Below are 16,338 nucleotides of genomic sequence, written 5' to 3'. Positions count from 1 at the left end.
TTATTAATGCATTTAAAAGCAAACAATGTGAATATACTAAATGCCCATCAATCAGATCCAGTTAAGTATAGTATTTCCATAGAGTGGAATGTTCTATAGCCATTAAAGCAATACAGTTCTGTAATCATGAAAAGATGTGGATGACATATTGTCAATGAAAAAAAGCTTTGGAGCTCTATGGAACAGCTCATAGAGCATGGCGCCATTAGTTGTGAAATTGTGTGTGTCAGGAGGTGGTTACGGACAGAGGCCTCAGCAATGCACTTGTAATAGTGAGCCTGACTTGTTTTTGACAAAAACAGTAAAACTATTTTTGTTTAATGGACAGAGACTGCATCTTCCTCTTCCTCTATCCTCCTATATTTCTTGGTATGTAATAGCCAGTTGAAAATAAAAGAACATGATGGCTATTGAATGGATGAATTAATAAATATTTGAGCTCTATTATTATTTACATGAGGATTTCCTACAAGGAAGATTTGAGACTTGACTGTCATGAGCAATAGAACAATAACTCCTCTTGGACTGGGTACTTGCATTTCTTAGTATTCCCCTGAACTGTCCTTTTTTTTTTTTTTTTTTTAGAAACAACACAATATGGATTTTGGCAATCACACAAATACATGAGTTTCAAAGGGCTTTGAGAATCAATCAAATTGGCAAACCATTGATTAGCAAAATCCCTCATAGTTGCTGTAATCCTACCGCCCAAACCTGACTGAAAAAGGAAAGCAAGTTCTCAACAAAATTACTATCCATCCATCCCTTCTCTTTGGTGCTGTTTCAAAATGAGAAGTCCACCTCGAAGAGTTGAGTTGGGCTGAACCACAACGCTTGCAGGAAGCAACAGCAGTGTTTCTCCAGCCACAAAGGGCAAAGGAACTGTTTATCCACTGCAGCCATAAAACTGCCTGAGAATTGGTTTTATTACCCAAGTCTGTCCTGCTGCTGATCTGACGGACCCAACTGGGGCACAGCGGACAGATAGAGAGGGGTCGAGGAGCTGCCTTGCATCCTGTCCTCTGAAAATCACCATAAGCTCCAGAATTTAATTTTGATCTCGAAACACCACTGACGTCTGTGTTTATATATGTCTGTGGGAATGTTCCTTAAAACATGCTCACTTGGGAAAGGAAGTAAATACTTCATGTATCATATTTTTAATGCACACAAGTCTTCCCGTAAGTGTGGCAATTAACTTGGTTCTTAAAAAAACAAACAAACAAAAAACCTGGAAACCTCCATAAAATTATTTCATGTGCATAGATTGATGGCACAGTTTGCTTTCCACACCATACCCCAAGCTCTACCCGCACTTGTGAAAACAGAGGGTCGCCCATGTACCACAATCTTCTGCCTCATTGTATCCTGGCTCTCGCTTGTAATAAAGTTGCATTGGCTTTGCTGCCTTCTCACTTGGCACACACTTAGTGACAAGGAAGTGAAAATCCTGTAGCTGGGATCGTGCAGCCTCATCATGGACACCGCAGGGCCATATCTGACGTCACCAAGACAGTCTGCAAAGCAAGACTGGTATTTTCCCGGTCTCCTAATCTCTAGTTCCTCCTGTGACATAAGGGCCGCCGACTATGCCCTCCAGAAGATCTGTGTTTGCACAGGGAGCCAGGACTCGAGGGTTCAAGCCAGCGTTTCCTAAGGTCAGTGACAAAGGGCTGGGACAGATTTTCTTTTCCTCTAAATGTGAGCACCCCTGTTACTAGGCCAACAAAGAATTCTCAGATCTTTCTCTTGTACCTCTTTGTACACAAGAGTTTCTACATCAGAGTATCACCTTAGGACTTTTCAAAAGCTGTACTATCACTTTCAAGTATGGTACTCCTATAATCCAGAAGTTTTAGTCCTTTGTGTGTGTTTCAAAGAAGCCCTCCAGCAGCTATGACCTGCCATATTCACTATGAAAAGCCCACGTCGGCCTCAGGGGTTTAGCAAGGTGAGATTGTCCCCTGACCAGCAGCCTCAGCATCCCCTGGGAGCTGGTTAGAAATGCAGACTCTCAGGCCCCACCCAGACCCATTGAATCAGAACATGCCTTTTAAGAAGCCTCCCAGCAGATTCTAATGCAAGATACAATTTGAAAAGGCACCGAAATGGCCTACCTACAATATCCCAGCAAATATGGGGACAGTGCCAATTAAATTTCAACCTGCATGGACCTGTTCAATTACATTACATTGAACATGACTTTCTTCTGTTCTCTTGTTGCTCAGAGGCCCCTCTGCCCACCCAGACTGGAGAAACATCGCTTAAATGTTTGACAGTGCCTTTTGTGTTTTCTAGCAGATTGCCCTCCCCTATACTTGTCATTCTAACAGGCTGCTTAGCAGTTGTCAAAAATGATGTTCTAACCTGTCTCAAAGCTTGTTTGATCTCCTATCATAAGCCCGTTGACCTGCCAAGCCTTGTGATTCATTATGGTTAGAGCTGTGCATATTAATGCGAATTATGGGTGGGGGAATTTTGTCTGCTTCGTGAAGATCTCCTGTTTGGACTTGTTAGATTCTGTGAAGCCAAGACAAGCAAGTGATTGTTTCCTAAATCATGCCGCATATGGACTAAAATTTAGAAATATATACCTAAGTATCTATTTAGCTAATATTGATATTGTAAAAAGCATGCAGTAGTATCTTATTATATCATCACATTAAGAAACATAACACCTGCCTTTTTTACTTGTTTAGCAAAGCAGTGCCATTTAAAGAGATATACACAGTAAAACAAGGTAACAGTGGTGGTCGTTTTATGGAATATACATATTCAGTCATCCAAGATAATTAGTCAAATGAACAAACATTGAAATAATTATTTACTTGCTAGGGTATCATTTTAAATGGTAAAATCCTAACTCTTGGCCAAACAAAAATGTGTCAAAGATTTTATTCAACCGATTAATTAATGAAGGAAATAGCCTTCATAGCCTTCATTAATAGAATAGCCTAGTTAATAGAACTAAATATTTATAGATAATTTAATAAAGAAATATTACTTTGAGACTGCAGGGTTATATACAAAATTGGTTACTGTCTTATAGGGCAACAAACTGTAATCAGTTTGGGGTTATCATTTCCACTGGACAGAAATTGTTTGCATCTCTACCAAAGAAAAATCTATCAACTAGCCTGTCACGTTATGAAGTCTGAGACCTCTATCTAATCAGTAGTAAACAGTGAACAGAGTACTGTCCCTTCTATAATCCTTGGGTGGCCTTTTCCCCCATATGACACTGAAATGAAGTATTTTTTGCCTCATGTCCAAGTTTTATGTCATTTTTCTTAACACACTTACCGAAAACCATTTTCTGTTACAAAAGTTCAATGTAATTTCTAATGAAGGTTTAAATGTGCTCACTTAGAAAGTGAGCATTTATTTCAAAATTGCAGAAGGTGAAAGGTGGCATACTTTCTTCTACCTCTGTAGTTACTCCTGAGCTTGATGAGTTTTCAAAAAGTCCTTTTCAAAGCTTTCTCTTTATGGCCATAGATTTCCATGCCTAGTGATCCTTAGTCCTAGATTTCTGCTTGGATATCAGGTGGCTTTAGACGACAGTTGTGGCAAGGAGGGGCATCAGTGACAGAGTGCCCACTCAAAGAGCCACAAAGATCAGGAGGTTCGACCGCTTACGTTCACACCATGTGGCAAGGTAAATCTTCCTGCTTTTGCTTGATTCCTGTGAGCGTTGGTGTGTTTCAATAGGAAATTAATATTTTTTGAACTTATGCATTCGCTCTTCCTCCCCTATACATATGCTAATCACATAACATGTAGGTTTCTCTCCGTAATCATTCATATTCATATTCATGAACAGCATTGCCTCCCTCTTGCCATTTGGCTTCTACTGAATCTCATCTGCATGATTCTCAGAAATTGAACTAATTGTGAGGCAGCATGGAAGTGAGTAAGTATTCAGAGTGTGTTAACTAGGAAACATTGATCGATAACTACAAGTTATTTTCTAGAATAACTGTAGGAGTTTAGATTTTTTTTTTTTTCCCAGTTTGTTTTAACGTCAGGGTCTGCTCGCATTGAGAGCATTCAGGGCACGTACAAAGAAGTGGGTCTTGGCTTTTCCTCTGCTCCTGGCTGCAGCCTGCTCTGTGAAGGCAGCCAAGGGCAGAGAGGGCCCTTCACATTCTCAGCGGGAGACCTGGCTGAGGGGAAGATGCCAGAATCATAGAGTTCTCGGCATAAATAGTTCCAAGATCTGAATGCATTCTTTCCTAACAATTGAATGAATGGGTTTCTTCTCCCCCCTTCTTTCTAGTTAGCTAACCTTGTGTTGTCTTGGTCTGCTCAATAGCATTCTTCAGTGAAGATGTTTGGAAATGGAATGTGAATTTGTGTCAGTAAGCTGCATATAGGATCGGGATGTAGGGTCAGAACTGACAAACACTGGCCGTTCTCAGGGTGGGGGCCTGTGGCTGAAATATCTGGAGATGTTGACCGGGAGGAGTGTTTCTGTTTGGCTAAGAATAAAAACACTGTTTGATGTGTTTCTATAAGCACTCGCTGAAGATTGTCCTGATGCTTGGGCTAGCTTGATTAGCATTCTTTCCTGAACGCTCCAGATTGCCTGTCTTTATTTTTGTTTTCTGTAATGAGACATAATAAAGCGCAAGCTTTTATCTAAGTACTAAGTTTTATAACTGAAAATGGGAATAGGTACAAAAATCATTGTTCTGCATTTTAACTTTGGAAAATGTTAGTCTTGTGTAATGATTTTTTTCCAAATAATTTCAAAAGTTTTCTTTAAACCCGGGATGGTAAATGGAATTAAAGGTTCATTATATTTTGAACAAAGTGCTCGGTCAGGTAGCCCTGACTATGGATCTTATGTGCCTTTATTTTAAATGGTAGTTACATCCTGGAGGAATGGTAGGTTGACTACCATATAGATGCTTGGGGGTGTTTCCCTTTTTGGCATGATATGAACATTTATAAGCATCAGTTAATTATTTCTGTTTTCATCTATTTTGAAACATTCTGATTTTAACATCCTGATTTCTTCACCTGGATTACATTTTTATTATAATAAAATAACAGGTGTTGACTAGAAAATTTACAAAATACTGCAAAGCATGGAGAAGATAATCATCATCTGTAATATGCAAACAGAAAAAAACTGCTTTTTAACATTTTAGTTGATTTCTTTGTGGTATTTTACCCATGCATGCAAGTATGTGTTTCTATAAAACTAGGAGCATCCTTTATGCAAAGTTTGTATTCTGCTTAATATTATCTCACTTTTGGTTACTTTGAAACCATAAAAAATAAGGCTCCAAAAAAGTATCTTCTCAAATGTAAAATGTTCATGCTATATTATTACATATTTTTATCTTATTATAGTATGCCTAATTTATGTCTTTCTAGATTCTTATTATGATGCATGCCCCATTCCTTGTGCTATTTTTGCTTGTTTGTGTTTCTGGATTGTTGTTGTGGAGCACCTGTTACTTTTTGAACTTAATTGGAATGAACTGAACTAACCCAACAAGAGTCATCCCTCTACACAAGTCTTTGTGAACAGCTTTATTGTTTATTTATTTATTTATTGTAGAATAAACTCTTAGGAGTGGAATAATTGGGTCAACAAGGTGGTGAATATTTTGTACACTTCACAGTCTAATTATGTACGATGGTGAGGAGTTTTAAGCCTTTTTTTTTTTTTCCCATAGTGAGGAATATCTCTTCTGCCATTTCTGTCCTCATGTCTTTCCTTACCATGCTTTTGGCACCATTCCCTTTTCCTGATCTCCTGTGCCGTTTACATCTCCCTCTAAACCACACATGCCTTTCCCTCTCTTCTCTCTGCCCCGCCGGTCACGTCCACCTGCTCAGGACAGCATTGTCCCGGGGCTGGCTGTTGGCTCCCCACCTCTGCCCTGTGCTCTCTGCCCTGTGCCCTCTGCCCTGACCTCTGCCCACGGCCCATCTTCGCCTTGCCAGAGACCTGGGAACTGTTTTCTCTCTGGCTCCGTGTACTGTGCCGAATGGTAGAGGTTCCAAAGACATCACCTCCTCATTTAGAATGCGCCCAAATCAAAACAGCAGATGCAATTCTGAGATGGAGATTTTTGTCAGTTCCCCTAGTTTCAGTAGCTTGAGAAAAGTAATATAAAAAGTTGTTCTTGAATTTTCAAGCATTAGAGACCTTATTTTTAGAAGCTGCTTAGGGTTACTTTATTACTAGAAATTTAGAGCCCCAAATTGGAATGCTCACTTGAGATGGTTCAAGTATTTTCCTTAAAAAAATATCTAAATGTCTTAATTACAATACCACGTTTTGTGGCAGAAAATCGAACCATGTGGCTAGAAGGAACAAACTCTATGCCAGCAGCCATGTTGGCTAAGATTATTTTTGCCTCAAATGCTAGGGCTGTGGACTAAGAGTCTAGTCTCCTGATGCATTGGAGAGGAACAGAATTAGCTTATGAAGAACATTCCAACCAGATGTCTGGGAATTGCTAACTGCAGTTACAAAAAAGACAGAAGGAAGGAAGGCAAGCAAATTTTCTTCCATGTATTGAAACAATGGGTATTAACTATTATGGATATTCAGGTTAAGAGAAAGGCACTGAATTCTCCTAATCACTATGAACTGAGTATCTGCTGAGAATCTCTATTGTAGAAGCCTTGAGGATAATGCCAAGATGCAAGAGAATGTGCCCTTGCTGATCAGAGTCTTGTAATCAACTCGGGGGAAAAGCATGCAGATACATGACCACAGCAAAGGCAAGAGAAGGGAAGGGCTTTCTGAGTGATATTAAGCAAGGGCCTTCACATTCAGTTCAGGGAGAGGTTATTTCCAACTGTGGTGATACACGAGATATTTTGGAAAGGAAATAGCTTTTGAGCCAAGTCTTCGATGCACTGATATGATCTTGATAGAGATGGTCAAAGTGTACGGTACATAAAAGGAATGCAAACCTAGGGGATTGAATTGTACTGGGCATGTTTGGGGAAAGCAAGCAGCCCTATCGGACTGCAGTGGAAAAGTTCAAATGGGAAAGCAGTGAGCGAAAACCCTAGAATGATAGACTAATCAAACCCATATCACGCTGGACTCTCTCAATCTGTAGGCTAGTATTTCTCAGGGTTTTTATCTGGGCCTTGCTACCTCAGCGTTAGGTCGGGTGTTAAATGCAGACTCCTGGGCCCACTTCAGTCCCCTGAAATCTGCAACGCACGGGAAGATCAGAAAACATTTGCTATTGAAACAGCCATCGGGACACTGGTCAGTGAAGGTTTGGGGGCGGGAGAGTGGCCGGCAAGAGGCGAAATGAAGGTTCAAACTCTGGGTGGTGACAGCAGGAGCAGGGCTTTGTGCCAAGAAGGAGTCTCTGGAATATTGTGATGGGGGTTATGGGCGGCGAGAGGAGGGAGCCGTCAGGTAAGGCCAGCAGGACTCTGAGCTTCCGCAGCCAGGGAGACGGGTGCCCCCAGCAGCGATATGGATCACACGTGAATTTCCCTGACACCTGCAGGATCACTCCAAATCTTCACCCCCCGCCCCCGCAAAACTGCATTTTGTCCCCACCCCTAACCAAAATGCCACCCACCAAGTATTTCTGGAGTTTCAAAGAGCCTGGCAGGTGCTCATCAACGGGTCTGAGCTCCCTAGCGCCTCCTTGCTGTCAGACAGGGTGGTGTCAGGATGGCTTGGCTACATTCCTTGCTCTCTGGCCAGGCCATGAGCTTGGGCGCCTTGGTCTTGCCCACTGCTTCGGGGCTCAGCAGCTCCCTGATCCTGGCAGTAAGTGCCCCATGGCGGGTCTAGGAGAGGCGGGTGTTGCTCTGAGTACCGTGGCCCCACCCTGTTAGCCCCCTTCCCTGCTGTCTGCCGGGCACCGACATCTCCTCCGCGGCTCCCCCAGGCCCAGCAGGTCCGTGCGTGAGTCGGATTCCACGGGACATGGTGAACCATGTCCTTCCTGCAAGGTGGTATCATCCAGTGCCCACCCGGGGCACTGGGGACTGGAGGTACAAGGACGGATGGATTCTGCCCTTTGGAGAGCCCTCTGCCAGAGGGGTCCCAAAACAGCCTTCTTCAGCTCTGAGTCTTATAAATTGAGGCAAAATGACTCTTTCGTCCTCTCTGACTTCTTCAGAACTCAGATGGGACGTGGGGCTGCCAGGAGACCATCTGAGTGGTAGAATCTTCTCTCCCCACTGAGAATAAAGGCTTGTTTGGGGTGTTGAGTTCAATGAGTTCATTGTACCTGGGTCTCCTCCTTCCCTCAAAGCATGTGTTCCTTTAAAACATACAAAGTACTCTCGGTCCTCAGCAGGTGACACTTCGGCGGGCGATTTCCCCCCCACCGTTCACCAGATATGCCCAGTACCTCGTGGAGGACACAGCTGGGCTCACCTGGGATCCCCACTTCATATGGGAATTGAAGGCAGATCCTGTTGGGAAGAGGAGAGACTGAATTATTTCACTTAAAATTTTTTAAGGAGGCAATACGTTTACATGATAATGAAGTTCCAAAGGCACACAAGGGTATCCTGTGAAAAGTCTCCTTACCAACCGTGTCCTCCGCCAGTCAAGTGAACCTCTTGGTGTATCCAAGTAAGAATGTATCTATATATTCTCCCATCTTTTTAAAAATGGAAATGGTAGCATACTATATACCCTGTTCTGCACTGTGCTTTTAAAAATCCGATGTCAGAGGGGCTCCTGGGTGGTGCAGTTGGTTGAGCGTCTGACTCTTGGTGTCAGCTCAGGTTGTGATCTTGGGGTCGTGAGATCAAGCCCCACATCAGGCTCTGTGCTCAGTGTGGAATTTGCTTGAGATTCTCTCTCCCTCTACCCCTCCCACTCGTTCTCTCTCTCTCTCTCTCTTAAATAAATAAGTCTTTAAAAATAATATCCCATGTCCCAAATGAAACCTCCTCATCCATTTCACAGTGATAGAGTATATTCTATTATGTGAATATACCATGGTTAGATCTAACTGGTCCCTATAGGTGGAACTTTTTTCTAGAACATTTTTCTAGTCTCCAGCTAACACAAACAGTACCACAACAGACCACTTGTAAATATGCACCTCATTTCAGATACGGGCAGATATATCTCTATGGTCAAGTCCCAGGGCGAGATTATGGTCAGAGGTTAAATTAAAAACTTTCTCCCCACGAGAGTTGTGCCATTTTGCATTCATATGATTGAGTGGACAAGAGTCCCCTTCTCTTTCTACCGCTTCATCAACAGAATGTTTTCAGACTTCTGGGTTTTGTGAAGGCCTGTAGGTAAGGGGTGCATTCCCAGCACACTGTGTGGGAAGGTGGGCAGAGAGAGGGACACGCTGGGAACCTGTAGGTGTCCAGAGCTCTGCTTGACACATAGCAGCAGACGCCCAACGATGTCATTTAGTAAAAGCAAAAAAAAAAAAAAAAAAAAGTCCACCAGCTTTTCATTTTCTTTAAGATTTTTATTTACTCATTTGAAAGATTGAGACAGAGCGACAGAGAGCACAAGCCAGGAGGAGAGGGAGAAGCAGGCTCCTCGCCAAGCAGGGAGCCCGAAGCGGGGATCAATCCCAGGACCCTGGGATCACGACCTGAGCCGAAGGCAGACACCCAACCGGCTGAGCCACCCAGGTGGCCTGGCTTTTAATTTTTTTGCTTGGAGTGTAATTTTTAATAACAGTAAAATTGACTTCATTTGGGGTGTGTGGTTCTACAGATTTTAATACCTGTATGGACTGCAGTAAGCATGCACATAACATGGAACAAATTTACCCCCCAAAATACCCTCTCCCACCCCTCGACCCTGGCAACCACTGACCTGTTCTCTGTCACTACAGTTCCATCTTCTAGAGAATGTCATATAAATAGAGCCAGACAGTGTGTAACCCTCGGAGAGCGGCTGTTCCCCTTCAGCATGATTTCCTGGAGATTTCCTCCATGCTCTTGTATGCTTCAGTAGTATGGCTGGGAAATATTCCTTCTTATGAATGCAGCACACCTTGTTTACCCATTCACCCACTGAATGACTTTGGGGTTGTTTCCAGTTTGGGGGGCATTATAAGTAGAACTGCTGTCCACATTCATGTACGGACTTTTAGGTGAACGTAACTTCTCATTTCTCCTCAGCCTGGTTTAATTTCCACTTATGAGTGAGTTTCCATATATTTGTGTATGTCCAAGAGGCATTCCTATTTCCTTTTCTGTAAACTTCTCATTCCCCTTTACTCCTGTCTCTTTTTGGTTGTTGGTCATTATTCTCTTAGACAAGTTGGTTTGGGGGGCCGTCCATACGTCTGGGTGACAGTGTCCAGCGTCGAGTTAAGAAACGTGGGGCTAAAGTGTGAGAGAGACATGGGAAGACCCAAACTTGAGAGCCCCACTGAGAGGACAGACAGGAAGCCATGGCGTCACACAAACTCTCTGAGGGAGAAAACGCACACGGCCAGAAGACAGGGTCTGTGGAAATGCCTGTGTTTAGGATGTGGAAAGAGGAGGAAGCTCGAAAGGAGGAAACCAAGAAAGAGACTTCTTAGAGAAGAGTCAGGACGGTGCAGGGTGACGTCAGTAAAAGCTGAATACCGGAGGCCTGCTAAGTAAACACAGGGTACCATGTTCAGAAGAAGAAAGAACATCTCTTTCCAAGAATTCTCAGCCAAAATGAATTCTAGAAAAAGTGGAAGGCAACATGCCAAAATATAGACAAGGTTGACTCTAGGTGGTAAAAATAAGGATCTATTTTTATTTCTTATACTTTTCCCTGGTTTTCAGATTTTCTGTAATGCCTATGTAGTGCTTTTTTTGGTGCTTTTCAGATTTTCCAATGCACTGGGGGAAATATTTTAATTTTTCAATGGTAAACTTTCAAAATAAACCATGTGAAACTTTGTAGCAAAACCTCAGCAAGCCCCTCATTCTCTGACTTGATGTACTCCTCTATTAATTACAGTGAGACTTCACCTTCTGATGAATTTTGCAGTGAGAACACTAAGGGAAGGAGAAAATGGATGACATTAAGGAGTTAAAGATATATATCTTTATTTTATTTTTTTAGAGAGGGAGGAAGGGGCAGAGGGAGAGAGAGAATCTCAAGCAAGGCTCCATGTCCAGCACAAGGCTTGATCTCATGACCCGGAGATCGTGACCTGAGCCGAAATCAAGTCAGATGCTTAACTGACTGAGCCACCCAGGCGCCCCAGGATATTGAAGATACTTTAAATAGGCACTTAAGGAAGGAATGGAGGGATGGGGGGGTGTGGAAGAGAAAGGGAGGAACAGAAGAAAGAAGACCACAATCTAAAATGCCTTAAAGAAGGGATTAGTGAAGACAAGCATGGTACATCCACTCACGGAAATGGTCTGCGTGCGGTTTGAAATTCCGTCTCTGAAGACGGAGCCAAGACAGGTGGAGCTCTGGCACCAGCCCACCCAGAATGTCTTCTCAAACCACCCCAAATAAATGTACCTTAGAAGGGACAGCAGCAGCTGGGGTGTGCACGGGGTGCCCCCAGCAGCTAACTCCCACCCCCCGCCAGCCTGCAGCCCCGACCTGCCAAGAAAGAATGACGTCACCCCTGCAAGATGATGACAACACTTGCTACCTAATGTTAAATCAAAATGATAGAAGATGGGGGAAAGTGGGATTAGAGCTGCCCACTAAGAAAACATGGAATATTTCATCCACAGGACAGAGAGGAAACTAGAAAATTACACAACGTGGGGGCGCCTGGGTGGCTCAGTTGGTTGGGCGACTGCCTTCGGCTCAGGTCATGATCCTGGAGTCCCGGGATCGAGTCCCGCATCGGGCTCCCTGCTCGGCAGGGAGTCTGCTTCTCCCTCTGACCCTCCTCCCTCTCCTGCTCTCTGTCTCTCATTCTCTCTCTCGCAAATAAAAAAAAAAAAAAGAAAATTACACAACGTGAATAGCACGGCTGTTTTTCCTACTCTCAAATCTCTTTGCAGCTTTACACCTTTCAAAGCAATGCCAGATAGAGCGATGCCAAAATTGTACTTTCAATGTCAAACCGGCCGTACTTGACTCACAGCTCTGCCCCTTCCCCGGGGAGGCGCTCACCGGCTTACATCCTTCTTTTTTCTCCTTCCCGCAGGACGTACTGGGTGGCATCCTGGTCACTGCGGTCCTCATCGTCCTCACCTACCCGGCCTGGACCCTTATCGACCGCCTGGACTCGGCCAGCCCCCTCTTCCCCGTGTGCGTCATCGTGGTGCCCTTCCTCCTGTGTTACCACTACCCCGTGTCTGACTGCTACAGTCCAACCAGGGCCGACACGACCACCATCCTGGCCGCAGGGGCGGGGGTGACCCTCGGGTTCTGGGTCAATCACTTCTTCCAGCTCGCGTCCGCGCCCACCGAGCCTCTCCCTGTCGTCCGGGACATCCCGCCGCTCACCGCCGGCATGTTGGTCTTGGGGCTGACCAAATTCACCGTGGGCATCGTGTTGATCCTTCTAGTGCGCCAGCTGGTGCAAAACCTCTCCCTGCAAGTGCTCTACTCGTGGTTCAAGGTGGTCACCAGGAACAAGGAGGCCAGGCGGAGACTAGAGATCGAAGTGCCTTATAAGTTCGTCACCTACACGTCCGTGGGCCTCTGTGCTACGACCTTTGTGCCAATGCTACACAGGTTTTTGGGGCTGCTCTGAACCCCAAAGGAGTTGGAGGGCAGCCCCCTGCACGAGGGAGCCCAAACAGGAATGGGGTGGGGTGGGCAGGTTTTGACAATACATTTTCCTTAAAAAAAAAAAAAATCCTTAAGCCACGTGTCTGTGCTGCTGAGAGCGGAGGTCAGTGCTGCTGCTGCGGGGAAGGAAATACTGTCTCATAGGGACATCAGTCCATAAGCGTCGGGCTGCGGGGGAAGCCAGGCTAAACCCACAGTCCGTTCTTGAGGGGTCCCCCACCCTGTTACGCGGCCTTTGGACCTCGTCACGGGCTGGCAGGAACTGCGGCCTGGCTTGGGAGATCCAGAAGAGACAGACATGATCTGAGAGGCTGGAGGTCAGGCGTCTCTCTTCTGTTATGACCTCGCCCATCACGGGGCCTCACGTCCAGACTTGGAACTTGGGTCCGGAGAAAGGGTGGCTTCGTGTAGAACTGCCTTCCTTGGACAGGGTGACATTTTTGTTATGATCACACTAGACTGTGCCCACTTGGGTGGCAAGAGCACCGTGGACCCCACCGTGGGGCGGTAAGGGATGAGGGCGACCCTGGGAGATCGTGGACAGGAGCCTGTTTGCCTCCTCAGTCCCACTCTCCGGGGGGGGTCCACTCGTCTGTGCATTTTGCAGAACTCCAGGTCACGTTTCCACACTCTTCTGATCCCTGAAACCCACTAGTTGTCCCACCTCTCTTCGTCGGGGCTTCCCGGTGTGTCCTGCTCTCTCCTGCTTCACCGTGACTTGGGACCAGCCCTCGGCCCAGATTTAGGTGTTTTATGCTTCTGTACAAACTGGGGAGGTACTGTCCTGTGCCCGCAAGAGTGGCCCAACAGAACAGATGAACTGAGTCCTCCCTGGGGCCTGACAGGGAGGGAACCGACCTCCGGGGCCTTGCTCCTCCATTTCTGTTACTTTCTGTAAACCGATTTTCTCACCCACCAAATAGCATCAGGGACTCCCTTTCCATCCCCTCCGCCCCCCCCCCACCTTATCTCTTGGCAATTTTAAGGGTAATTAATGCAAGAACAGGGTCAGCCTCTCTTGGGAAGACAAGCTGACCAAACACAACACAGCCTTTAAGCCCGCGCGTGTCCTCGTGAGGCATAGGAAGGCCACGACAGGGGGACACGTCCTCTGAGGGCACATCTTCAGGTCTTAAGGATAAGGAACACGCATCAACTATCTTCTGAAAAGTTGGCATAAATGCGTAGTTAAGAAGCATCTTTTGCTGTGCGGTACCTGAACCACCGAACCCAGTGACTTGAATCCCAACACGTCATTTCCACGCACACACTTCAGGGTTAGGCTCTTCCCTCTGCCTCCAGTGTGAAAACTGAAAACCCCGTTTGTCCTGATTTCAAATATGTCCCCTGATCTTTCTGTCGGGATGACCTTTGCTATTCGGCTTAGTGCTCCAGTCTATTGGGAACGATGTTGAGGAAACCATTCTGCCTTTCCTTCAAATTCTTCTGACATTGTTCATAGTTAGAAGGCAGGAATCAGAAGGACCTGCCATTTATTTGACTGTTCTTACAGCAAACTCTGACCGGTATCTGTGGCAGCAGGATGGAGGCAGGGGGGAACCCCAACTTACCGGCACCCCTGCCCTGGGCCAGCCCCACCAGTGTGGTGGATGAGGCATGTCCCCGCAGCCCTGGATAATAGTTATGCAAGATGATTTTAGTTGATTTTTCTGAAGCTAATTAGCAAAGGCTCGGGTTTTTCCGTTTGTGTCTTTTGAGAGGAGGGGCCATAACTGTCATGGCAGTGGGTGTTGGCAGTTCATTCAAGTGTGTGTGTGTGTGTGAGATTTTTAATGCTGTCCTTTGAAGTCCCAACAACAGGACAGCAATCAGCTGTATGAATGTTTTTAAGGCTGTATTTACACGATTGGGTGGAGGACGATTAGCCATATCACCTTAAAGAATGACCCAAGGGCTTGTCACAGGGGTCACTTTTTTTTGAAGTGTCTCGTTTTGCAACTGGAAAATAAAAAGTGTATATTGGTGAAGACCATTTTAGTTTTTGAGCTCTACTGCTCTGCAGAAACGGCTTGGAAAAGTCACTACCAGCTTCCTACTCTCGCTCACGACCCCTCCTCAGGCACTTCTCACACCCTCCCAGGCCCGCTGTCTCACACACCCCATCCCTGTCCCTTCAAAGAGCTGGCCTCCTGGCTCCTTGGAGACATTTGGATTTTCTCTCTGGAGAGAGACTGCCCCCTGCTGGTGTAGCCTCAGCTGTGGTCCAGAACCCCTCTCCATCAGGAGACTTGAAGATCAAGAATTTAAAAGTCAAGCTCACCATGATGTATCCAAGATGAGCTTAGGACCTGGGGTCTGCATTTGGAAGCCGTGACCCCAAAGCCCTCAGGACGACTGGAGCCTCTGGGAGCCCAGCAGAACATGCCCTCTTCCTCATGTGCCTCCCCCAGCCCCCTCCCACTCTGGGCCAGGCCCTCCTGCAGCACCCTTCCAACCAGCTGTCACTGCAGGCTGGGTTTGCTCAGACCCGCACCACTACAGAATACGCAGAAGGAAACACAGAAGGGACCCTGAACTAAAAGCCCTTAAATGGCGGTGGCCGAAATCACTCTACAACATGCCTGGAGGTTGCACTGTAACATGGGATTTTTCTGCCCCCAAGTAGGCAACTCATGCTTCCCGGGTGTAATCAAAGCATGTGCTGTTTCAGGGCCATATGCTCTGGGTTTCTATTTTGGAAGCTTTCAGCTGTCTTGCTTATGTACTGTATGTAAATTTATTCTTTTTAAAATAAAATCATTTTGTGTTTGATTATGACTCCTTATTAAATGTTTCAAAGGCCAGTGTTGTGCTCCTTTGGATAACCACCCCCTCCCGAGACCATTCAGGGTTCATTGGACCTGAGTTGAAAAGAGGTGGCAAAAAGAAAGGACAGGCTATCGAATTCTCTGTTGCTGTCCCTAATTCAGTTGCGTACGGGTGTTGGTGACTGTCGCGGCCGCCATAGATGTGCTGAACAGGAAGTGGTACGTGCGCCTCCCCTAACTCCTTGATACTAAAAAGAATCGTCTTACCCTAGTCAGAGACAAATGTTACTGTGTCGGAAAGTAAATGTTACTGGTGTTGCTGGTTAAGGTAACTAAAAGGTTTTCGTGAATGAGTCCACTGCTGAGCCAAATGAACATGACCCTATTTCATATTCACATGGTTACAATGCTATGCTCTATATTTAAGCATTCCAAATTTGCTATTTGAAATGGTACAGAGAGCTGACACTCATTGGCAAGGTCACGGCTAGGACCCTATTTGTATTTTTAATACCTGCTATGCTGGGTACCATGGACATGTGACGTTGGATGGGATCTAATCTGCCCTGTGGAGTTCTCCCGGGAGAGAGGAGACTCTGGCCCAGGGAAATGGAGAAGAGGAGAGGAAGGGGAGATTAATTCCTGCTTGAGGCCCGCAGCAACTCAAGGCTCCGGGGAGAAGCAGTCCATGAGCCAGGCTTACAGAACAGATGGGGTTTGCACAGGGATGTGATGGGAAGTAGGTAGGAGATGATCCTCCAAGGTGAGGCACAGCTTGCCAGAGATACTTCCCCCAAACACCTGCAGCTCTTAGGAGAATCCAAACCAAACCCAGGTTGGCGACTGTGTGTAGGAAAACAGTGCTGGGACAAAGGATGAGCAAGGGGCTTT

General features: G+C 45.6%; 1 protein-coding gene across 1 annotated transcript in view; it reads left to right on the top strand.

Annotated features, from left to right (window-relative positions):
* SGPP2 (sphingosine-1-phosphate phosphatase 2) overlaps window positions 1-15,578 on the top strand; it is a 109,464-nt gene extending 93,886 nt beyond the window's left edge. The window contains exon 5 of the mRNA XM_081813510.1: window positions 12,090-15,578. Coding sequence (XP_081669636.1) covers window positions 12,090-12,641 — 552 coding nt within the window. The 3' untranslated portion in view covers window positions 12,642-15,578. The remainder of the gene's footprint in view (window positions 1-12,089) is intronic.
* The last annotated feature ends 760 nt before the right edge of the window (window positions 15,579-16,338 follow it).

This window comes from Leptonychotes weddellii, chromosome 3 (assembly GCF_054177405.1).
Source record: "Leptonychotes weddellii isolate Sample4059 chromosome 3, ASM5417740v2, whole genome shotgun sequence".
NCBI lineage: Eukaryota > Metazoa > Chordata > Mammalia > Carnivora > Phocidae > Leptonychotes > Leptonychotes weddellii.
This window is presented reverse-complemented; position numbering and strand designations above follow the sequence as displayed.